At 40.5% G+C, this 26,058-nt stretch overlaps 1 protein-coding gene across 4 annotated transcripts in view; it reads left to right on the top strand.

The window, feature by feature from the left end:
- Positions 1 to 25,490, top strand: part of Znf148 (zinc finger protein 148) — a 121,600-nt gene extending 96,110 nt beyond the window's left edge. For all 4 annotated transcript variants that reach the window (XM_057764006.1, XM_057764003.1, XM_057764004.1 and 1 more), the window contains 2 exons: positions 17,076 to 17,194; positions 17,440 to 25,490. In XM_057764006.1, coding sequence (XP_057619989.1) covers positions 17,076 to 17,194; positions 17,440 to 19,038 — 1,718 coding nt within the window. In that variant the 3' untranslated portion in view covers positions 19,039 to 25,490. The remainder of the gene's footprint in view (positions 1 to 17,075; positions 17,195 to 17,439) is intronic.
- Positions 25,491 to 26,058: the final 568 nt, after the last annotated feature.

Here is a 26,058-nt window from a genome sequence, read left to right as displayed (position 1 = left end):
CAGCATTCATGACCTAAATAGATTTGTAAATGTTTAGATTGGCCGACAGAAACTTCCTGTTTGTCAGTGAAGTTTTTATAATAACACTTTGCCTTAAAAATCATGTAGTTTATTTGATTTTTTTTGACCAAAAAAAATTTACATTGTCTAATTTGTACATAATCCTGGTGAAGAAGAGAGCGTAGCATCGTTGAGTAAGTGAGAGTTCCTGTAAGGTTATTCCTACTGTTCTGAATTCTTTGACAATCTTTGCATATTATCTCTGCCAAGTTTCTTTTATTTTCTAAAAATACTTTAATTTCACCATTTCAGCCCACATTTGAGTGTTTGAAAATATCTTATTTGTTTTGCCCTTGTATTTATTTTTGGCGAGAGTTTAGCTTTCATTCCCTTTTGGCTTAAAGTCTTGTTCAGAGGTGAATGAAATGGACATGAACAGCACTGAAAAGGAATAACAACATGCATGAATTAACAGTTTAATCCGAAGGAAGTGAAGTCTAAGCCTAGGAGGGCAGTGATTTCCAAACCCCCACCCACCTCGTTTCAGCAAGCTTATCCTTTAAACTGATTTTCCTGTGAAATCCAGCATGGAAAGTTAGCAGTGAGCAAGGCCTGACCGAGGTCCCCAGCACTAACAGTGAAAACAGCCAAGGAGTTAATGGTTTTCCTTAGCTCTTGATAAGTCAGTAGATGACACCAGTTATTATCATCTGTTTCTACCTAGTGATGCTTCAGACACCAAATGTGTGGGATGGGGCTGCGGATATAGCTCAGTAGTGGTGTGGTGTTTGTCTAGCAGAAGCTTGATCTTAGGGTCAGTACCTAGCACTACCAAAAAAAAAATGGTTCCTGACACCCATACTCCAACAACCAATTTTCTAACTCCTAGGCCACCATTTGAGCCCTGTAATTGGATGCAGTTCTGCCAGTACTTGAGCTGGAATGCAATTCCACAAAAGGGCCTGAACAAAACCACCCTCTCTTCAGATGTAATTTTAAGTAAACTGAAGGCTCCTATGACTCTATACTTCAGTTTTATAATTCATAGAAGTTAGAAAAGCCCTTTTCTTGTATTCACTACTTTTTTTTTGGTTTTTCGAGACAGGGTTTCTCTGTGGCTTTGGAGCCTGTCTTGGAACTAGCTCTGTAGACCAGGCTGGTCTCGAACTCACAGAGATCCACCTGCCTCTGCCTCCCGAGTGCTGGGATTAAAGGCGTGCGCCACCACTGCTCACTTGTATTCACTACTTTGCTGTAAAGGATATGGATGAGCAGAAAGATGTGGTGTGAGTCTGGAAGGGTCCAGAGTTGGAGTACGCACTCTTCTCGGTGCATTGATCACTAGAGGCACTCTGAGTGTTATGCATGTAAGGGCTTCTAAAGAGAGGTTAGGGAAAGTATGATGAAAATCGAAGGCTGATTAGTTAAGACCTCATCTTTTTTGATGCACAGCTTCACCTTGAAGCTGTCTAGGGTCCCATCAAGAGTCAACTCAGTAAAACAAAAGAGGCTTTTCTGGCCCAGGAAATTCCCGGGGATTTAAGAGCTCTGCTTCAGTAACAAAAGACTCTTCCACTTCCATCATTGAGGAAGTTGGAGAGATTTCAGGCATTCTGTCAGGATTCAGGGACAAAAGATGGTGAATGATTACAGCCAGTCCGGAAGACATAAGGACTTTGGGAGCTGTGCTCAGAACCTGGAGGCAAACACCAAGACCATCTTACATTGTGCCAGGGTTGCTGGTAGTCTTTCTGCAAGAAGTCAGTGCTGGGCTTCAGTGCCTGAAGACTCAGCCTCTCTGGAACGTAGGCAAGAATATTTTTAAATACAGTCACATACTTTAAGTGAGTGAATGCTGTATTGAGTTGAATCTCATTAAGGCTTTTTTTTTTCTTTTAAGATTATTTTCAGGTCTAACCTGAAGCGAGTATACCAAGTTTTGTTATAACTGACAGTGGGAAAAATACCTACACAGAGCAGAGAAAAGTGTTTGGTGTACTAATACAAAGCTTGGGCAATGGGAACTATTTAAAGTTTGGCTTTTCATTGTGTTATCTGTGAGTACTGCCTGTGGAACACTTATAGGAATGAAAGCAATGAGATTTATTTGCTCTGGTGACTTAGCTATCACTGGCTGTGATCCTGAATTTCCTACTGTATAGCGCTTTGATGTTTTGGAAGTGATAAAGCTTTAGTGGGAGTTTTTTTTTTTTACTTTTATTTATTTATACATGTGTGTGTGTGCATGTGTATACCATGGAGGTTTAGAGGGCAGCCCTCGTAAGTGGGTTCTCTCCTTCCACCATGTGAATTATAGGAATTGAATTCAGGTCCTGAGTCTTGACATTATGCATGCAGTATCTTTGATTACTCCTTGGATCAGCAAATCTAATCTATTTACTGTCCAGTCTTTATGGGAAAAATATGCTATCTCAGTTCTCTTCTTCCTCTCTCGGTTCTTAGGCCTCTGCTTTGTCGATACTCTTGTCTACATTCATTCATTCGTTTGTTCGTTCATTCGTTCATATGTTTTATTGAGACAGCATCTCACTGTGTACATCCAGCTGGCCTGAAACTGTAGACAAGGCTGGCATTTGAGCTCAAGAGATCCACCTGCTTCTACCTCACAGATCTTGGGACATTAAAGGTGTGCTCCCCTACATCAGGCCCCTGTCGTTTATTTGCTTGCACTCATGATCCCTCCTTACACCGAGGGTTGCTAAACTCCACTGTCTGTGGTTCCCACTTGCTGGCGCTCTGTCCTGTCATGTCTGCCCACACTGTAGTACTTGGGCTTTAAGAGTTCTTTTCTCTACGGGGACCTACATTTCAGTGACTGCTTCTTTTCTAATTTTTCTGTTGCTGTGATAAAACACTGACCAAAAGCAGCTTGGGTGAGGAAATGGGCTTTTTTTTCCAGCATATAAATTACAGTCTACCATCAAGGGAAGCCAAGGCACAAACTCAAGGCAGGAACTGAAGCAGAGACCATGAAGGAAAAACGTTGCTTACTGTCTTGCTCTTCTTGGCTTCCTAATTCCTCTCCCTTAAACAACTTCTGTCTACCTGTCCAGCAGTGAAACCACCCGCAGTGGACGGGGCCTTCTACATAAATTAGCAATTAATAAAATGCCCTACAGACATGCTCACAAGCCTATCTGATGCATACAGTCCCTCAGTTGAGGTTCCCTTGTTTGAATTTGTCACATGGAGAACTGAAGCTAACTGTGACATTCTGTGATAAATTTTCTTATTCTAGGAGGGAAGAACTGTGACACAGTTAAATTCATATCAAAGCAAAACCAAAATCCAAATGTAAATGGTGTCTGACATTTGGGACTTACTCATGGTCTTCTCGACCCCAGAGGGACTGAGTAGTCCCACCTCTGCAGTTATGCCGTCTTCTTCAGCATACATAGTTTGTTAGGTGGGCTCCAGTCCTGCTGCTGTTGTAGTCGGTTATCCCATGGTTCTGCCATTTACTGAGGCTGCACCTTCACCAGTGACATCTTGGCTTTTCTTCTGACCATGCTGCATGATACCAAGCTGCAGCTTCTCCAGGGACCCTTCAATACTGTGACTTTCGTGCAGTCAGAACCAAAATGCACGTGATAATCTGCTTTGGTCCCGTGTGGCCCATCTGGACTAGAGCTTCTGTATTCAGCCTCGAGGAATACTTCCCCAGAAGACTTTGCTGCAGTGCTGCTTCTCTCCTATTACTCACAGCTGGCTCCAGCTGACCTGCATCCACTGTCGCAGTGAGGCACAGGCTTTACTTCAGTGATGCTACTCTCTTCTGATTCTTCAGCCCCTTTTGACTAGAAACTGGGTTCGTTATTCAAAATTAAACAAATGACCTGATAACTTTTGCTTCCTTCTAAAGGGCAAAAGCCAAGCCTTCTTTGCCTGCCTCTAAGAAGTCTTCTGAGCTCCCACAGAACAGCCCACAGAGTTCTGAGCCCTCAATGGCTTTTCCTCTCCTGAGTCCCAAGTGCTTCCACTATCATCCCAGGAAGCGTCACGGTCATGCCCTTCACAGCAGTACCCGACTCTCTAGTAGCCATCTGTGTTCCAGTTTGCTGTTCTATTGCTGGGATTAGACACTTGGACAATCCAGAAGGCAAATAGCCTGTCTTATAGGTAAAGTGCTGTGACTGAGGGGAAGCTCCCAGCAGCAGGATCTGAAGTTTAGGCCACTGCTGAAATCTGCTTTACTTGCTTCTCCTGACTGCTCAGATGCCTTTCTTAAAGAGCACTGCCAAGGTTTGGCACTACCCATAGTGGACTGAGTCCTTCATACCAATTAGCAGTTAAGGAAATGCACCACAGGCCAATCTGGAAGCGGTTCCCTTTTCCCAAGTGTGTCAGATTGACAGCTGAAGCTAATTATAGCCCCTCTTTATCATTTTTCATAAATCTTCACTGTCTTCATCTAAATTCTGTCATTTATCAGAGCTACTCCCTTGCTTGTATCCATGTCCATTGCCCTTTTTAAATGTTTTTATTATCTTTTTATGTATATTAGTATTTTTGCCTGCATATATATCTTTTTACTACTTGCAGGCCTGGTTACTGAGGAGGCCAGAAGAGGGCACCAGATTATCTGGAACTGGAGTAATAGATGGTTATGAGCCCACATGTGGGTGCTGTGAATTGAACCTGGGTGGGTCCTCTGGAAGAACAGCCAGTTCTTGTCTTTATAAGACTTTCTATTGTGTGTCTAGGGTCCCAGGGATTGAATTCATGACCCTGTGCTCTGCTACTAAGAGCTATCTTCTTAGTCTCTCTCCCACCACCACCTCTCTTGTTCATAGTACTTTTTTTTTTTTTTTTGGTTTTTCGAGACAGGGTTTCTCTGTAGCTTTGGTGCCTGTCCCGGAACTAGCTCTTGTAGACCAGGCTGACCTCGAACTCCCAGAGATCCGCCTGCCTCTGCCTCCCGCCTGCCTCTGCCTCCCGAGTGCTGGGATTAAAGGCGTGCGCCACCACCGCCCGGCTTCATAGTACTTATTTGACTGAACTTTAATTTCAGTTAAATATAATCATGTATTTCTCTTCATTTGACTTGGAATAAAAAAAACTATGCCAAATTAGGATTGATTTACTTTACTGGTATTTTGTTTTTATGTTTTTATTTATGTTGTAAGAGGACAAGAGCAGTATGTGCTCATGTGTGGAGGACAACTTCTGTGAGTTGGTTCTTTCCATCATGAGTGTAAAATTCAGGTTGTCAGGCTTGGCAGCAAACATCTTTGTCTACTCAGCCATCTCAGTGGCCCCAGGAGTGAGGATTTAACACTGAGGTCTGAATGTCCACTATGAATGTTTTTCGTGGTTCACTCGTCTGGAACGGATCTGTATTCATCAGTGACCATCTCACCATCTGTTACTGTAACAAACAGAGCTGTGCTTATGTTATGTGTTGTCTGTGTCTACTTCTTCACTACGTAGCATGCAACAGAGCTGGGTAGTTGGGACAGAGAGTGTATGACCCTTCAAAGCCATATTTATAATGTGGTTTTATTTTTTTAAAAATACGTCGAAACTTTTATTGTATTGTATTGAGACAGGGTTTTACTATCTAGATGTAAGTATCATGGAACTCATTCAAACTCAACAGAGATTTGCCTGCCTCTGCCTCCCAGGTGCTGAGATTCAGGTCTGGTGCTACATGTCTAGCTGTACATATTTCTTTTAAAGGAAAGGGTTATTGGCTTTTTCTCTTAAACAGGTTTTCAAACTTTCTTCTTTCTATAAAACCCCAGCATTTCTGCTTCCACACTCTTGGTTGATTGCCTACTTACTGTATAATAGAGAAGGTTGGGTTATTTAGACATTGAGATAAATTCCTAACACTGCATGTTTTCATCCATATGTTGGAATTCTTTTTTTTTTGATTTTTCGAGACAGGGTTTCTCTGTGGTTTTGGAGCCTGTCCTGGAACTAGCTCTTGTAGACCAGGCTGGACTCGAACTCACAGAGATCCGCCTGCCTCTGCCTCCCAAGTATTGGGATTAAAGGCGTGCGCCACCACCGCCCGGCCACATGTTGGAATTCTTTTGTTGGAAGATGATCTTCTTTTGAATGATAACAATTGAGAGTAGGTAAAGATCATAAAAGTTTGCAAAATCAGGGTGGCAAAAGGAGATAGAATGTCTGTGTCACAGGTTCTGTGGAGGCAGACTTATTGACATCTAATAAGTAGTGAGTGAAAGAAGCAGAAGTGATGAGGAAGTAGAGTTTGGGAAGATTTATTGTGTTTTACAAATCACCTGAGGCTTTTCAGTGATTGTATAGATATGGATAGAAGGAGCTTAGTCATTATGCATAGCTTTTTTATTATTTATTCATTTGGATTTTTGAGACAGGGTTTCTCTGTTTACTCCCTGCTGTTTTGGAACTTGATCTGTAGACCAGGCTGGCCTTGAACTCAGAGATTCTCCTGCCTTTGCCTCCTGAGTGTTTGGAGTCAAAGGTGTGTGTCACCACCCAGCCAATAGAGAGCTATTTTAATTTTAGGGGAGAATATATGTTGAGCTCAAACTTAACAAGATTTGCATATCAGACAATGTTGCTACTTTTAGTGTTAGTTGTCCATCTTTTGAAGAACACATCCATCTTTGTAAACACACTGTATATTGATGGAGAAGTTCTGTCCAATTCTTTTATCATATTTGATGGTGGTACATTTTCTCTCATTGGATTTACCTCTTCCAGTATATTATTTAAATGGAAATGTGTGGTGTGTAGCCCTAAATCTGACTTTTCTTAGCATAGTAAATTTGAGACTCTTTTGTGTTTTTGATGATCAGTAATTTGTTCCTTTGTGTTGCTTTCCATTTTATGGATATAAGCACTTGTTGAGGCATATTTAGAGTTGTTTTCAACTCTAGCTGGAGAGATGGCTCGGTGGTTAGGAGCATTTGTTGCTCTTGCAGAGGACCCAGGTTCAGTTCTCAGCACCCACATGGTGGCTCACAACCATCTGTAACACCAGTTTCAGGAGATCTGATGCCCTTATTTGACTTCCAGAAGTATCAGGTAGGCACATGGTACATAGGTAAACATGTAAACATGCATTCATGCACATGAAATAAAGTAAATATTTTAGAAATTTACATAAAGTTTTTTGGTGAACATGTTTTTGATTTTTGAAAAATACCTTGTAGTGGAATAACTGGTCTATACAGCAGAAGGACATTTGATCTTATAAGAAACTAGTAAACTATTTGGAAATAATTGCCATTTTCCATTTTTATAGTAACTGATGAGTTTTTGATTTGTTCTGCTTTGCTTATTTGATTTTGAGACAGGGTCTCACTGTGTAGCCCAAGCTGGCTTTAAGCTCATCTTGCCTAGAGCTAAGATTACAGGTGTGTACCACCATGTACCAGTTGATTTGCGTCCTTGGCATTGTCCTATGTGTCCTGGCCATTCTAGTAAGTTTGTATTTTGTATTATTGTGGTATTTTAATTTAAAAATTAAGTTTGTTTAGTTTTCTGTGTATGGGTGTTTTGCTTGCAAATATGTTAGTGCTTCATGTGATGCTCATCTGGTTGGAGTGGAGGCCAGAATAGAGTACTGGATCCCTTGAGATTAGAGTTACAGATGGATGTGAACCACTTTGGAGGTTCTGGGGCTCAGACTCAGGTTCTACACAACAGCAGCCCATGCTCTTTATTTGAATTTTCCTCAGGACCTAAAAGGTTGAACATCTTTTCGTGTTCTTACCTGCACTGATGTAGTAAGTGTGACATGTTTGATTCTCTCACTCATTAAAGAAAATTGGATTATTTTCTTACTGCAAGTTTTGAGATGATCAATTGCATAATTAGTGCCTTTTCTGCCGTAGATTGATGGGAAAGACTTTATTCAATCTTTTCCTGGATAATGTAACATTAACATCATTTACCATTAATATTTCATACAAATACCATTTGTATTTCTTACTGTGATATAAAAAAGATGAATTTACATTACTACATTTTCTGAACTATATAGAAATGTTAGTCTAAACTGATAGACACTAGATTTTGTTTTTCTTCCTATTACAATTAGAACAGGTAAGAAAAGGTAAGTTTTATTATTTATCTCAAAAACCAGTAATTTAGGTGGTTTAGTGTCTCTGTCCCCACCACCCATGCCTGAGTATAAGGCCTTTGAAGTGTACTAGCCTCAAAGTACAGCACTGCTCTTCTCCAGTGGCTTGCTCATGACCACTAAAGACTGTACTAGCACTGCCTGGGCTCTGCAGCTAACAGCAGCTTCTGCAAAGTGTTCTGCCCCACGAAGACTGTGACTCACCTCCTAGGTCTCTCTGCTCTGCCTGATGACAGATGGGGCTGCCTCTTCTTTGGGTAGTCTACCTTACAGTCATGGCCTTAGTGCTGAAATCCCCTGAACACTTGGCAGAATGTCCCAGGACCTCTAGCAGTGAATCAGCCTGCCCAGTACCAGGCCCATGCCAGCCCTTGTCTTGGCCTGGCAAAACCACCAGCTTAGGCTTTCATGTTATTAGCCCATAGCCGTACCAGAAGCCCAGCCCTATAAACCAGGCAGAGCACAGGATGCATCACTGTGTTTCACTGTGCTGTTTTGACCCTTTAACTGTCTTACACAAACAAATAAAAATGAAATCCAATTGTATCTCCTTCTGCAAAACAAATAAAAGCTCCTTATATTATTTTATGTATAGTATGTAATACAAACTTACATTTAAGCCGGGTGGTGGTGGTGCACGCCTTTAATCCTAGCACAAACTCAGAGAGATCTGCCTTTCTCTGTCTCCCTTGTGCTGGGATTAAAGTTGTACACCATCATGCCTGACCTTTTTGTCTCTTGAAAACAAACAGGCAAATTAAAATAAAACAAATGGGGAAAAATAGAAAAGACATAGAGACTCATATGCATGCAGAGACATGCACACACAAAAACACACTTAAAAACTTGGAAGCCATTAATACGTAAGCAAAAGAACAATAAGGTAAAAACTCTAAAGTCCTCCCTCTTTCGCTCCCTCCCTCAGACAGGGTTCACTATGTAGCCCTCACTGTCCTGGAACTTGCTCTGGAGACCAGGCTGACCCTGAACTCAGAGCTCTGCCTGCCTCTGCCTCCCAAGTGCTGGGATTAAAGGCATGCACCACCACTGCCTGGCTAAAGTGGCTTGCTAATCACTGACCAGAGACTATAGAGTGAAAAAGAGGGAGACAGGGTGCAGGCTATAGAGGAGACAGAATCTAAGAATAAGAATAGAAACAAACGAGGGTCTGTCTAGTTAGATGGCTTAGTGTGTGAAAGAGCTTGCTGATACCTGGCCTATACAGTTGAAGAGAGAACCAGCTGCCCTATGTAATAGCTGTGTGTGTATATGCAAAATGAGGTGGGCACATACTAATACAGCTGTGTGATAATTTATCAGCCATGGTAAGCTTTGGATGTCTGAAAGTTTAAAAGAAAAAATGAGAGTAATATAGAAATAGCAAGGAATGAAGCACTTTGGAAAACTACAGTCTTGGACTTGTAATAACGTAGTCTAGATTTAAACTGACTCGCTCTCTTTTATGTGCTTTGAAGGAGAAAGACTCCTTCAGTAGATGCTGCAGTAGGCGGCTCAGCACTCTTTTAGGGTGTGTGGTCTTTTTGTTTGTTTGTTTGTTTTTTTTTAGAGGAGGTACACTAGTTTCTGTTACTGGAATGAAATACCATGACTAAAAGAAGCTTACAGAAGATGCTTATGGTTCCTGAGAGAGGGTTCATAATAAGAGTGGAGGCATAGCAGCAGGCAGCCAGACGAGGAAACAGAAAGTGAACTGAAAGTGTCTGAAGCTATAAACTAGAGGTTCTCATCCTGTGGTTGTTGGCATATCAGATATCCTGCATATCAGATATTTACATTACGATTCATAACAGTAGCAAAATTACAGTTATAAATTATTTAGTGTTAATAAGCTTAGGGGCTTGTACTAGTGTATATACTTAGTATATAGCTTGGCTGATAGAAAAATCAAGTGTAAAGCTTGGTTTGGTGGAGCACAGTTGTAATCCCAGCACTCCAGAGGTTGAGAGTTTGAAGCCAGACTGTACAGTATAGCAAGGCTCTTACTTGTAAGAGAGATGGAGGAGGGAGAGAGAGAGAAACAGTATGTCGTCATAGTCGTGTTCATGTGTTGCTCAGCATCTGAGTAAGAACATACTTAAGTGCCTAGGGTAGTGGTTCTCAACATGTGGGTTGCGACCCCCAAAAGGGGATCACCATGCCCTATATCCTGCATATCTGTTACTTATACTACTGGAGCAGTAGCCACTACAATAGCCATATTGTGTCAGGAAAGCAATGCATAGCACTGATGCCTGCATCTTCTGGTTCTTACAGTGTCTGGGCTTTGGAGAGGTGATAGAGATGTCCTGTTTAGGGGAAGGACTCAGTAGTCACTCACTCTCAGCACATTGGCCAGTCTGTGGGTCTTCACATTCATTTGTCACTGCAGACAGAAGCGTCTTTGACCAGGGTCTAAGAGCAGCACTAACCTGTGGCTGTAAACTTTCACTTTTGTTTTTAGATAGGATTGCATGTATCCTGCCCTGACCTTGAACTCTCTTTGTAGTTGAAAATAATCTGGAATTTCTTGCCTCCCCGTTGCTGAGATTATACACACACATAGCAACACTCTGTTTATATGGTATTGGGGATCAAATCCACTGCCTTCTGTGTGCTAGGGATTCTGCCAACTGAGCTATATCACCAGCCCTAGCTGATATAATAAAGTCATTCAATTTTATATGACAACTTCACAGTGTTGAAAATCAATGTAGAAGGCCGGGCGGTGGTGGCGCACGCCTTTAATCCCAGCACTCGGGAGGCAGAGGCAGGCGGATCTCTGGGAGTTCGAGGCCAGCCTGGTCTACAGGAGCTAGTTCCGGGACAGGCACCAAAACTACAGAGAAATCCTGCCTCGAAAAAGCAAAAAAGGAAAAAAAAAAGAAAGAAAAAAAAAAGAAAAATCCTGACCCTACATGGTGCAAAGAGAAAAACAACTCCCTAAAGTTTACTATGACCTCCACCTGCACACTGGGATACATGTGCACCTTATATACATACATCATACACAGAATAGTTAAAAAAAAAAAAAAAGAAAAAGAAAACATGAAAAAGCAGAAGAGTGCCAGGCATTAAATATGTAGCTACAGGTAAGCAAAGTAGCTCTTCAGAATGACAGTGTCTTACAGGCTTAAATTATTTTTAGCATTGAAGTGTATAGCTGTTGCAAAAGAGCCAAGTAAATGGAACCCATATTCTAAGCTCCTAGCGCTGCCATGGAAGTGATAGTAATTTGCATGAAATAGTAGAGGCAAGTATGAGGCTAGCCTGGGCTACAGGGTTAAGTTCCAGGACAACCAGTACTACATAAAGACTGTCTCAAAAAAACAAACACCAAAAAAGAAAGAAAGGAAAAGAATAATAAAGCAAATTACATCTAATCAAATAGGACAGAAGAAAAAATTAGGAGATAAAAACAGTTTGCATACACTTTACTCTAAATGTTTTTTTAGGGTAAAGGGCACCTTTACCCAAAATGTTTAAAATTGAAATGGTTTATTTAGATTTTTGTAATACTTGGTTTTGCCTAAGATTCCTTGGGGTTGGACCAAGTGAAATAGGAAATTCATTGCCGTTACAGGCATAGCCTAAAAGTAATGTGATAAAAGCTTTTAATATGCCAGCGCTATATTGTAACATACACCGGGAGGTTAAGTGTAGAATTGGCTTCTTGTTTCATTTTGGCACTCAGAAAGTTTTGGGTTCTGGAGCATCTCAGATTTCAGAATTGTGGGTTCGAGGTGCTGAGACTGTGCCGGAGCTGCCGCTATAGCAGTAGAGAGGAGCAAAAGGGACAGAGACCGGATGGTCAGATAGCAAGCAGATGTTTAAACGAAAATAATTGAGGAAGTACCCTATGTGTAAATAGCTTAAATAGTGCAAAATAGAGTCAGGCTGTACCAAAGCAAAGCCCTGTGATCAAGAGGGATATTTGGTATATGAGAGTCCATAAGAAGGAGCCAGGCGGTGGTGGTGCATGCCTTAATCCCATGCACTCACCTTTAATCCCAGCACTCGGGAGGCAGAGGCAGGCGGATCTCTGTGAGTTCACAGCCAGCCTGGTCTACAAGAGCTAGTTCCAGGATAGGCTCCAAGGCTACAGAGAAACCCTCTCTCGGAAAAACCAGAGAGAGAGAGACCGGGGGGGGGGGGGGGGAATGAAAAATCAAAAGAAATTAGAATTCAGTGACAGTTAATTTCACCTCACAAAACTTCAATTAGAAATAAGAGATTTGTTTGAGACGAGATTTCTCTGTGTAGCACTGGCTATCCTGGAATCCACCCTGTAGTCCAGGCTGGCCAGAACTCTGCCCCACTCCTGCCCTCCCCCAGTGCTAGGATTAAAGGCATGCCCCACCACTCTTTTCATGGTTCACTTAAACTGACACTGACATGTTTTCATGTTGCTGCAGCATGTCTAGTTTTTATTTAATAAGCTGATTTCTACTTACTGGTTTGTAATTTGTCTCAGGCGATTTTCATTAGAATGTAATTTCCTGGGCAGTGCATGGGCTCTTAGTCTGATAAATGTCTTTTTCAAACCTCCTGAAAGGACTGTATAGGAAATCAGTCTTGATGCTCTCAAAAGTCTTGATGCTCTCAAAAGCAAAATTACTATGGGTGCAGTTACTAATTCATATGTTCAGTAATTCTTATTTTATCTTTACCCAGCTTCTGTTTAAGGATACTTTCATTTGGTCTGTATGGCCCAGTTGCTGTATTATAACTACAATCAGTTTCTAGATGTAATAACATTAATTGACTACCAGCCTCTTCATTTTATTGTTAATAGCTAATATTTTTTAATTACTGCATTGTGCTAAATTTCATTCTCAAATGACTTATTTTCATAAGTTGTCCACTTAATGTTTGGTTCTGAGATATACTCTAATGTTCCATTTTACAGATGAGAATATCAGCTCTGAAGGTTTATTTAACATCTATAGTTTCTTAGTTAAATACTGAGACTAAACCTAGCTCTTGGCTGTAGAACCTATACTCAAGAACTATTTTATGTTGCTTCTCTTAATACTGCATGATCTTTTGGCATAATAATTTATTTTCCTAATACATTTTAGTGTCTACTCTTTTTAAGTCTCTTTAACCAATAAGTTACACGAAATATGGTGCCTCATGCCTGTAATTCCAGCACTTACAACTAAGACAGGTGGATTGCCATGAGGTTGAGCCAACCTGGGTTACAGAGGGAGACCCTGTCTCAAAAAGGTTAAAGTTGTGCAGTATAAACTTCACTCATCAAGAATATTTTACTAAGACCAACTGATCTTTGTCAGAGGTGTGATTTCTTCTTCTTCCTTTTGTGGGGGTGGATCAAGCAGGATCTCTTACAGCTCAGATTTGTCTTGAACTGTCTTGAACTCATTGTGTAGCCAAAGGTGCCCTTGAGCCTGCTTCCACTTCCCAAGTATTGGGATTCTTGGCTTCTTCCACTGTGCCTATGTCATAAATATATTGGACCTAGGTTGAACCTAGGTTTTTCATAATTTATTACTTAAAAGTTTTGCTTACAATGTAGTTAATAATAAATGAATTTTCATGACTATTAAATACTTTCCACTCATTGAAACAAGAACTAATTTGGAGGAGTTTTGTTGGAAAATACACATAGCAGCTTGGAATCGAAGAAAGGTTAGAGCTGAGAAGTCAAATTTGAGGCCAGCCTGGTCTACAGTGAATTCTAGGATAGCCAGGGCTACACAGTGAAACCCTGTCTCAAAAAAACAATGGAGGGAGGGAGGGAGGGAGGACAGTGATAGACTTAAAGTGGCCAGTTTTACTTCTGTCAACAGTCTCTTGCTGTGCTGTGGAGTTAAAGGAGGAACATGTGTCCTGGCAGGACCACTGGTTTAGGGTTACAGAATGAAATGTTTTCCAGAAGGCTTATGTGTTGAAGGCTTGGCCCTCAGCAAGTGATTGGAGTCCACTGAGAGCTGATTCAGTTATGAGGGCTCTGACGTATTCAATGGATTATCCTTTGGATTTATAATACGATGACATTGGGAGGTAGTAAAAAATTAAGAAAGGCCTAGTTGAGAGAAAGGGATCGGGGAAGGCTACACTTTCTCCTGTTCCTTCCTATTTTTTCTGCTTCCTGGACACCATGAGAAGAACAGCTCTGTTCACCAGTCCCTTGTTCTTAAAAGTGCTTAATTCATCACCAGTGTTGTGTGTGCATGTGCGTGTATGATGTGAACATGAGTTTGGGCATGTATGTGCCATGGAGCCTATGTGGAAGTCAGAGGATAAGACCTACAGTCAGTTCTCTGACTCACTCTGGGTCCTAGGGATTGAACTTGGCCTGTTGGGCTTGTGTGGTCTAGTTTGCTTTTCTGGCGGCAATAAAATGCTCTGACCGGAAGCATCTGAGAAGAGGAAAGGGTTTTATTGGTTGACTGCCTGATCTCAATCCGTCATGTAGGGAATTCAGGGTAGAAACTGATGCAGAATCCATGGAGGAATACTGCTTACCCTCTCTCTCACTCAACTCTCCCATGCTCAGCTTGCTTTCTTACACTACCCAGACCCATGTGTGTATGAATGATGTCCCCACAGTAGACTGGGCCCTCCCACATCAATGTCAGTCAAGACAATCATTCACAGACATGACCACAGGCCAGCTGATGGGCGCAGTTCTTCAGTAAGGTTTTCTAGGTGTATCAAGTTGATAATAAAAACTAAAGGTACATATGGCATGTACCTTTATGACTTTGCCATGGCTACCACCACTGCCTTCAGTTTTCTACCTCAACACACACACAAAACAGTGGAGCCAGCCATGGGCTGGAACTTGTGAAAGTGTGAGCCAAAAGAATCTTTTTTTATTTATTTCAGATATTTGTTGCAGCAGAGAAAGGGTAACTAACACAACTGAGGTAACAGAGCTACAGAGCCTCTGTAAGGGCCCCTAACCATGTCACATCATGGCAGAGTGTGAGTTATCAGACGGCGAAACATGAGGCCAGAGCGACCACTAGTTCTCTTGAAAGAGTAGCTATAGGGGCAACAAAAAATGTTAGGGTGAGCCGGGCGGTGGTGGCGCACGCCTTTAATCCCAGTACTCGGGAGGCAGAGGCAGGCGGATCTCTGTGAGTTCGAGGCCAGCCTGGTCTACAAGAGCTAGTTCCAGGACAGGAACCAAAAGCTACGGAGAAAGTTAGGGTGATGGAACCACTTTACACTAGGCTCCGTTTCTTAAAAGATTTCACCTTGTCCCAGTGCCATTACATCAGGAGCACCATAGCACGTGCCCATCTGTTCCAGGATTCTTACATCCTGTCCTGTAGGCTGCTGACGGTCTGCAGTGTCATGTGGCCAGGGTGGAACACCACAGTCAGGACTAAGAAACCCCAGAGTCCTTTGGCAATAGGAACAGTGTTTGTGAGACATAATGAGGTTGTCTTTCTTAGCACTGTGCTTTCCTGTAGTAATCACAAACTTACTACATTTCATGTAAATTTTTATGTCAGTCTTAACATTATTTAAGTAGTCTATTTAGATTGGCTTCCTTTTCCAACAGAGGGGCTCAAGCCCCCAAGGAAAAGGCAGTAAAAAGGTTGTCTCAAAAAAGTTTCCTTTAGTGTTTTAATTTTTCATAGAGAAGATGTGTTAGTCATTTTACTTCCACTCCATTCAGCAGTAGCAAACGCCCAAGTGCCCAAATCAGGAGCGCCAGCACTACTACTCTTTAATGGAGCATGTAGGAACAGTAGCTAAACCAGGCAGAAGGACACAGGTTGCAGTCTTGTTCTGCAGGGTGCATGGGCTGCATAGTGAGACCTTATCTCAAGAAGAAAACCAAGAGGCAACTGAAAAGTAGTACAAACACATATTTCATTAGCATAATGAAAGATACACCTTATACACACATATGTAGCGGATATAGGGAAAGAGACCATTTTACAGTATTCAGTAACATTCTGTCGAATTGTGATGGGGAGCATTAGTTTTCTGGGAAGCATTCAAGAGGACCCTGTTACTCTGCTGTTCACTCATTTGTCAGCACAAGCTATTTGAATTCATAGTAATGTTTCCCTATAGCTAAGAAAAAAATCGTTAGGGATTAAAGAAAGGGATGATGAGAACAGTTGTGTGTCTAGTTGATGGCACTCGATTTAATTCTTTCCTCAGACAACACCAGAAATCAGGTTTGAGTTAAGAAAGAGAAGCAAATAGACCTTACTTTTGTGTCTGCAGTTCTAGGCATGAAACTCATGACTACATGTGTGTTATGCAGTACACACACACCAGAAATGGTTTCCCCAAACCTTACTTGGGAAATTTTGTCCCAGTATTGTTCATATTAGTAAACTCGATTTTTAACAGGGGCTTTCCTAGGATCCAGATCTCATTGACTCACAAGTGCTTTTAAAGGAATTAGAGTCATAACCCTTATGACTTGCGTTCATTCCCTAGGACGCACATGGTGGGAGGAGAGAATGGGTTCCCTCAAATTGTCCTCTCTCGCACCTACCTCCAAGTAAATGTAGTAATTTAAAATTAAAAATTAGAAAGGAAAGAAGCTAAGACTAAAATAGCTGTGCCCGGCTGGCCAGATAACTCAGCCCATGCTGGTGCTTGCTGTCAGGACTGACTGAGAACCTGAAAGTTCACACCCTGAGACTTCCACAGCAGGAGGAGGAAACCGACTCCCCCAAGTTATCTTTTGTGTGCCGTGGTATATGGCACATGAATGAATGAATAAATGAAATCTCCATTGTGATACAATATTTTTAAAAATCTGTACCCAAGAATTACATTAGATTGCATCAGTGACATTCATTAATGTGTCTGCTTTCAGCCTTTAGTATATGGAAGACTTTTTTATTTTTTTGTCATTACGAAGGAACAAATTATTGTGACTGTCTAAAGTTGTTTATGTTCAGAGATTCTTTTGGCAAAGCAGTCCATGATTTTAACAATGTTTTGTTCTAAATTTTTTTAAATCACATATTAGGTGAAAAACCATTTCGCTGTGATGAATGTGGTATGAGATTCATACAGAAATATCACATGGAAAGGCACAAGAGAACTCACAGTGGAGAAAAGCCTTACCAGTGTGAATACTGCTTACAGGTGAGTGAGACAGTGTGAGTTCTACCAGCTGCAGTGTGAACTGACTGACAGGCACCACTTAGTGCTAGAGCCTTCTGGGATTTTAAGCTCTTTGGTTAGATTTATAATAGAAATTTGATCAGTGAATTGGTTTGGAATTATTTATATTGTTATTAATTATCTTGTTTCTTTTCTTCTTTTCCTTGTTGACAAAAAAATCATAACAACAACAACAAAAATCCACTTCCAACCTCTGATTTCAACAGTATTTTTCCAGAACAGATCGTGTATTGAAGCATAAACGTATGTGCCATGAAAATCATGATAAAAAACTCAACAGATGTGCCATCAAAGGTGGCCTTCTGACATCAGAGGAAGATTCTGGCTTTTCTACATCACCAAAAGATAATTCACTGCCAAAAAAGAAAAGGCAAAAAACGGAGAAGAAATCATCTGGAATGGACAAAGAGAGTGCATTGGACAAGTCTGACATGAAGAAAGACAAGAACGATTACCTGCCGCTCTACTCCTCGAGCACTAAGGTGAAGGATGAGTACATGGTCGCAGAGTATGCTGTTGAGATGCCGCACTCTTCAGTGGGAGGGTCCCATCTAGAAGATGCGTCTGGAGAAATACACCCACCCAAGTTGGTTCTCAAAAAAATCAATAGTAAGAGAAGTCTGAAGCAGCCCCTGGAGCAAAGTCAAACCATTTCACCCCTCTCCACTTACGAAGACAGCAAGGTTTCAAAGTATGCGTTTGAGCTTGTGGATAAGCAGTCTTTGCTGGACTCGGAAGGCAGTGCTGACATCGATCAAGTGGATAACTTGCAGGAGGGGCCCAGCAAACCTGTGCACAGCAGCACCAATTATGACGATGCCATGCAGTTTCTGAAGAAGAAGCGGTATCTTCAAGCTGCAAGTAACAACAGCAGGGAGTACGCTCTGAATGTGGGTACCATAGCTTCTCAGCCTTCTGTCACCCAAGCAGCTGTGGCCAGTGTCATCGATGAAAGTGCCACAGCATCCATGTTGGATTCCCAGGCACTGAATGTGGAGATTAAGAGCAATCATGACAAAAATGTGATTCCCGATGAGGTCCTGCAGACTCTGCTGGACCATTATTCCCACAAAGCTAACGGACAGCATGAGATTTCCTTCAGTGTTGCAGACACTGAAGTGACTTCTAGCATATCAATCAATTCTTCTGACGTACCCGAAGTCACCCAGTCAGAGAATGTTGGATCAAGCTCCCAAGCATCCTCGTCAGACAAAGCTAACATGTTGCAGGAATACTCCAAGTTTCTGCAGCAGGCTTTGGACAGAACTAGCCAAAATGATGCCTATTTGAATAGCCCGAGCCTTAACTTTGTGACTGATAACCAGACCCTTCCAAATCCGCCAGCATTCTCATCCATAGACAAGCAAGTCTATGCAGCCATGCCCATCAATAGCTTTCGATCAGGAATGAATTCTCCACTAAGAACGACTCCAGATAAGTCCCACTTTGGACTGATAGTCGGTGACTCACAGCACCCGTTTCCCTTTTCAGGTGACGAGACAAACCACGCCTCTACCACATCAACAGCAGACTTCTTGGATCAGGTGACTTCTCAGAAGAAAGCTGAGGCTCAGCCTGTCCACCAGGCTTACCAAATGAGTTCCTTTGAACAGCCCTTCCGTGCTCCCTATCATGGATCCAGAGCTGGAATAGCAACTCAATTTAGCACTGCCAATGGACAGGTGAACCTTCGGGGACCAGGGACAAGTGCTGAATTCTCAGAGTTTCCCTTGGTGAATGTAAATGATAATAGAGCTGGGATGACATCCTCACCAGATGCCACAACTGGCCAGACTTTTGGCTAAAAAATAAAAATATATATTGTAAATAATACTGGCACTTTAGAACAGATTAATCGAGAGTGGGGTTACTCTGTGTAAAATGGAGTGCTATACAGATTTAAGAGCAATGCGTTCATAGCAAGCTGTTAAGAATAGCAAGATAATCCAATAACTGCATTTCGTTTGGTTAGTCCTCATCCCTTGAACTGCCTTACGTGTTGTCGCCGTTAGAGAAGCAATGCATTACTTGTTTTAGATCAGAACCTTGCTATTCACCCACACCAAGATAAAAAGGAAAAAGAGACTTTCGCACAATTGTTTCCTAACTGATAACATTGTACATTCTTAGGAGAGTAGTAATTGTGTGAAATTTCCTCATTGTTTCTGAGTTTTTCAGCATAGTATTGCACTTCAGCAGGGAATCCGAGGAGACTTCACAGACAGTGAACTTAAAGTTTCAATGTCAAGAGATTATGGCTTAAATAAGTAGTTTGTCCTATAGGGGGGAATAAAAAGAAACCACCTTAAAAAATGATATGCCATATACCCTTGATCTTCATTTTGCATTATATTGACATGTGTTTTTTTTTTTTGAAGAAAAAAAGTAATAAAAATCTGATAGTCTAAGACTCCACTATTTAAAAGCCTAATTACTTTTAAAGTATGCATACTTCAGAACTTTTACCAAAACCCAGCTGTTGGAGCAGTCACTTCTCGTGGAAGTATGCATATTGGTGTCAGTTTCTTTGTACAGGTATACTTAGGTATTTTTTATGATTTTTTTCATGTGCAAGTATCAAGGTTTAAAGTTTTAGTAAAAAAAGAAATATTCTGTAGATTACATTCCCAAGAAAATAATGCTTACACAAAATGTATATTCCACATTTTAAAGCTGAAATGTATTTTACTTTACACACTTCAGTTGACATAGAGCACTTAGAATTAATCTGGTATTTTTGATTTCTCAAAATTAAAAAAATAGATTTTTTAGGTTTGATATGGTTGTGTCATAATCATCTCGTAATTGACAATTTTGTTTTTTGGCAATAAAAGGAAGCTGGGATATCTTTGAACTGTAAAACCTGGTTTAATTCTTCTCTTTCTGGACTCTTGATAGATTGGATAATTAAACAGTATCCCAAGAAACTAAAGCAATGGGCATTTTAATTGCTTACTTAAGTTACTTTTAAGTGAATACTGCTCATGACAGTTTTACAAGCGGAAGTGCTTACTGATTCCAGTAACTGCAATTTCTTTTTCAGCTAGACGAGTGACCGGAAATTTTTTGTTGCATTTCAAAATCTAAATAAACTACAGACTTTATCCTTATATCACGAATGTTTTTTTTAATATATGTATACTTTGTCTTAAAATAATACAGCATGGTACAATAAATAGTGCTTTTATATACATAAATATATATATATATACACTTTAATGAAGAATGATGGTTTGAGTTATACATTGGGCAGGTTTAATTTTTGGAGACTTAACATTAGTTACACTGACTCTGCTCTCCTCTTTTATCTGTTCCACCTTTTTGGGTTTTGTACTTAAGTTTCTGCCATCTTTATCACGATGCACCAGTGGTAACCTGAAACCCTTGGGAGGTGAAGCTTTCTGTAACTTCCATTTTGACTTTGCTGTTGACCCTGTAGATCTGCGTGCTTTGTTTGAGTGTTGAGTATGTTATCCATTTAAATTATTTTTCTTTTATTTAATGCTATCCCAAGACTGTTCTCATAAAGAAAGGGAACAAAGAAATATCCTCCCCAGTACCTTCACTTACACTTACTTAGTTTTTTAATATGTTGGTATTTTTATGACAAGGAATATAAGTTATGTTTAATGTGGTTTCCTCTACACTTTGTAATGAAACTTTGCTTGAAATCATAGTTTTCCCATTTGACAGCTTTGCTGTCAGATCTTCAAGAACTTTAAGACTTCTTTGAAGTACCTATTTTCAGTTCTGCCATTATTGATCTGAAGACTGGTGTGTGTCTGTGGCACATCATGTATCTGCAGGCATGCTTCACGAGATGAGCTGTTATGGGACCGTGTTCGCCCTCAGTGGGCGTTTGCATTTTCTCATAGTACTTTTGATAAGAGTAGACATATATTTCCTAAGTTGAGCCTGATTTAAAAAAAAAAAAATTAGTTCCGCTGAGAACTTGATGCGTTTCTTGTATGGCGTCAGGGGTTTCCTTTGTAACATAACATCACCAGCACAGGGTTAAGAATGTGACAGTTACTGAGTGGTTCAGGTAAGCTTAGGAAGAAGAGCCTTTGAAAGTGAAGTTCTGTAAACAGAATTTCAGGCGTTGCATTCCTGTCTTAAAACACATTTCTTTAAATCTACATGATGGCAGACTTTCCTACCAGGTTAGAAGCATTTGAGATAACCGATAGCCAGCATATTTATTGACTTACCGTCTTAAGTACAGTCAGCACTCTTACTGTGAAGTCCCGAATGCCTCCCAGGCTCCGCTTGTTTCTTCATCATGCGAGAAGCATCTCAAAAGTTTGGGTTTCTCCACTTCGGCTCAAAGTTCTGGGCATTAGAGGAAGGAAGTGGCCTTGTGTGCTGCTTTAGAGGGATCCCTGTCAGCTCACACTTCTCATCTCTCTCAGTGAGCAAATTCTTCTGGAGGAGTAGCTCCTGGCACCCTTCAGCTTTTGCTCACCTTGAGCCTGTTGCTTTCTCTCACAGGTCATTCCTGGTCTGGTCTGGGCTTGAGAGACCTTCCACTAGACACGGCAGGAGCTCTCCAGCACCTGAAAGCATTGCTTTTTGAACTTCTGTTCTTACTGCATATGTATTTCATTGGGTTTGGAATAGCGGAATGGCTCCTACTTTTTTGTTTGTTTGTTTGTTTTGGATCTACAGTGTGCATGTGCTACCTAGTCAGGTCAGAATCCACCACCTTAGCTCTGACTCAGGGTGCCAGCAATGGGGTGCTCAGGGCAAGCTTTCATTCCCACAGACGAGAGACACTCGCAAAGAGCCAGTGACGTTAGATCTTTTCCACTCTTTGACTTTATTAATTTGGGTTTTTTAAAGGGCTGTTTTAAAAAATACAAAGAGGCCGGGAAGCTTTGTGTAGGCACGCTGCATACTGCACTCCCTAGGATCTGAAACTAGAGTTCATCCTTTTCCAGTGTATTTACTTGAAGAAGCACTATTATAATCAGTGAGAATTTATTTGAGTCTGCAATTTAATTTAAACCTTTTCCGTTTCAAATTGCTTTATTTCAGGGAAATAATTTTCCAGTTGTTTTTGCTATATTCTGCAAATAAAAACCGTGTGTTTCCTTTTTCCACCTAAACTTTGGTAGGAAACAAGCTTAAAGCAGACAAACATTTCTTGTTGTGTTTGTTGCTTTCTTTAATCCAATGGATAAAAAAAGTAAAACCCTGTAAACATTATTTTATTTTTTTATGCAATACCATGCTGTAAATACGGTTCATTGAGTAAGGATGTACCTATGATTGAATCTTTAATTCTGCACAGTTAGAGTTTATATATAAACGTGTCTTGACAATCAAGGACTTTGATGTGAGTCTTCCTTTATGAGGTTTATTAATGTTATGCATTCCATTTGTTTGACGTGAGTACCAATGTGCTAATTTGTATTGTCTGAGAGTATGTAATGTTTTTACAGCTTGTTTTTAAGACTCTGTAAATATGTACAAACCAATCACAGTACGGCTTTATGTTAGAAGGCGTGTGATGTTGTACTGTATGTAAGCAATAATACATAGCAGTGCTAACTTTACAAGTAGCATCAGGAACGTTCTATAGAAACATTTCAGAGTTATTAGTTATCCTTATTTCATTTAATAATGATTATCTTTAATCAGTTTTTATAAGCAAATTCCATTGTTCCTTCTGTTGGAACGTAACACTGTTTACACAGCCTAATTGACGCTGCAGGGGAGACAGGCTAGACCTGGCTTCGCCTGCTCTCACTCTCACTAAGCATTGAATGGCCTTACCACTCTTGTGCAAAGATGGAGGAAGACCGCAGAACTTAGTGCCCATCACACTGAAGGAAGGGATGTGTTTGTTTGTTTTTTTTCCTGCTTCTGTACCGCTACCTAACTTTGTGGTTTGCTTTGGATTTTAATATGTGTTTCTGTTTTAGATTCAAGCCCATAAGTGTTCAGGTAACTTCAGTTCAATTGTGAAGTCGATAAATTTCTTCATACTTCATAGTTACATTTCAGTGATTCTAAACTTTCTACTTTGATTTTTAGATACTTATTTTTCAAGCTTGATTTCTCAGCTGACCAGATGAATTTACTCAACTTCAATACAAAGAAAGACAAACTTATAGCTTGAAGTGAGTAGATATTATACTGTACAGAACAGCTCTCTGAACACCCGTCACTGCTTTAGAAATGAAGCCGCCAATTTATAAATGATTATGACCTACATTTTATAGGGAAATGTTTTTAATGCTAGTCATTTATATAATGTGCTTTGAAGGGTTTGCTAGCCCACTCCTGTCACTTTTTAGCACACTGGTACCTTTTCTATGTAATGTATGCTTTTTATTATTGTAGCGAAGCATTTCAGTAGAAAGAATTTTGCAACAATATGGGGGAAATTTTTCATTGTCGGGTTTGAATTATACTGGATTTTATCTGTCTAGTCTTACTTGTCTTTATTTTAATGCTGTCTGGAAGGGACCTTGGTACCCAAATAAAGCAGGTTAACCTCATTGCTTCAAGGGCATACTGTGTAGTGCTGAGTTTCACCTGGAAATCTGATGACTTTGAAAAGAAAAACACATTTATAAAAATTGTACAGAAGAAATTAAATGTGTGATGGAAATCCTGATGGTGGAGCACGTTGAGTTTCTGAGACCTAGTGTTATTTTCCTGGAATCCCTTATGCCTTCTTTGTATTCCAACCAATAAAAGAAAACCTTGTCATTGAAAGTGGTAGGCTGATAGGGTATTCTGATTATTCAGTATTGCTTTTTCCTGTCTTATTTTCTGACCCCTTCTCAATCACTGTAAATTTTATTTTCTACTTCCTATTGCTGATTAAACATGTATATAATGTAGAGGCTGTTGTATAGAATTGAGTGAATTGGGTTGCTATGCTTGAATGGGTAGCTACATGGAAATATTTGATGATACTGACAAGTCCTAAGATGCCAGAGTAAATTTACGTGGGAAAGGGAAGGCCACAGCAGATGGCTCCTACCACCCCTAGGGGGTCAGTGGGAGAATCAGCTGCAAACTATCAGATACAAAGTGGGGCTTTTCTTCCCTTCCCCCCAAAAAATGAGCACTAGATTTCAAAGTCTACTCAGGTGAAATCACTTCACAGTGAAACTTAACCACATTGAAATTTTCACTGTTAAATACTATATTTGTGATATTTTTAAATACAAACTTTTACACTGCAGTCTGCAGCCTAACCATTGAAATTTAGCCAAGATATTTTAAAAATATAATTGTCCTCCATGTATAATTGTTTTTAAACAATTGGGAGGATTTTTTGTTGAAAGATTTTTTTATTGTCATTGTAAAAAACAAAAACACCATCTTGCTTGACGCCCGCATTATATCATGAGTGAATCACAGCCATTCCAACACAGTGGTGGCTTGTTCCAGGCCAGGTCATGAGAGGTGAACTGACACCGCGAGGTCTGATGAGTTCCTAGCCTTTGGCACTATCGTCATAGAGTTCCCCTCGCCTCTTGGAGTTTATGATACCGTTTTGTGTATTGTGATACTAAAGGAAGCTGTTTTACTTTATTTTCAATTGAATTATTAGATTAACTTATATTTGCAAATTCTGCATTTTAAATGTGGACACTTGGCTGTTTGAAAATAAAATACAGAATACAGTTTTATGAATAATTTTCTAGCTGAATTTTTCACAGTACTTTGAACCAAATGACTAATGGTAAATTTGCAAAAAAAAAAACCAAAAATGTGGTACACAGTTAAGAGGAAAGGATGTCCATGTGGAATTGATAGTTCCATGGGTTACGTGACAATGTCAAGGCCTTTCCTGGGGCTTGCTGTGGAATGTCGCTAGCTGTAAGATGAAGGTGCCTGTTAACTGTCATTAGCTAGTTCAGATTGAGCCATGTGGAGCTAGAGCTAAGACTGTGTGTGGCTTTTCCTTTATAGATCAGAGTCCGTTCACCTTTGATCAGTAGCACCCACCCATGGGATTTCTTTTTCCTCCATTAGCATAGACAGATTTGTTTCCGTTCACCAACCACCTTGCCAGGGCCTTGTCTTCTGACAGTGGGTGTATTGTGACAAAGCAGCCTGCAGTTAACAGTGCTGCTTAGGTCCTTGGGACAAACGTCAGTGCTCGGACCCTGGCTTAGCACGGTGCTGTAACCACCTGTACGTAATGGTACCACTGATGGTCTACTATTGCATTTCCTAGATCCCAGTTCTTGAGTGATTTGGCTCGGTGGGGAGAGGGGTGGGAAGATGCTCTACCGACACTTCTCTCACCTTCTGAAGATGAATAAAATTGAAGTCACTTGAATTAATGTGTTGTCACTGAGTCTTACTTGACAATTTATCGTTCACAAATGGTTTTTTTTTTTTTTTTTTTTTTTTTTGTCTAGAGTCTGGGTTGAAGCTACAATTCCCAGCTGTTCAGGTCCCTGCTTCACTGAACCTGATGGGTATTAGGATAAACAGCATCTACTCCTGGATCAAGATTCAGTGGAGGCGAGAGCTTAAGTAAAGTGAAAATGGGGTCTCATAATTTTAGTGGGTTTCCCCTCTGCCTGCCCCACCCCATCATCTTAAGATACAGTGGATAGTTAGGACAACCTCTTATCCGTAGACTTAGACAGATGTAAGGGCTGGGATGAAAACACTGTGAACAAGAAGGGCATTCTCAAATGTCTAGAAAAATAAAAGTTTTAAAATGGCCTTAACTTGTAAAATGGAGAACATTTGAGCCTTTGCCTGTTTATTCACCGACACAGATGAGCTTTTTAAAGTTGTAACCTTAATGTTCCTAACTTCTCGTGTCCTAAGAGCTGAAGTCAATG

Source organism: Chionomys nivalis, chromosome 3 (genome assembly GCF_950005125.1).
Source record: "Chionomys nivalis chromosome 3, mChiNiv1.1, whole genome shotgun sequence".
NCBI lineage: Eukaryota > Metazoa > Chordata > Mammalia > Rodentia > Cricetidae > Chionomys > Chionomys nivalis.
This window is presented reverse-complemented; position numbering and strand designations above follow the sequence as displayed.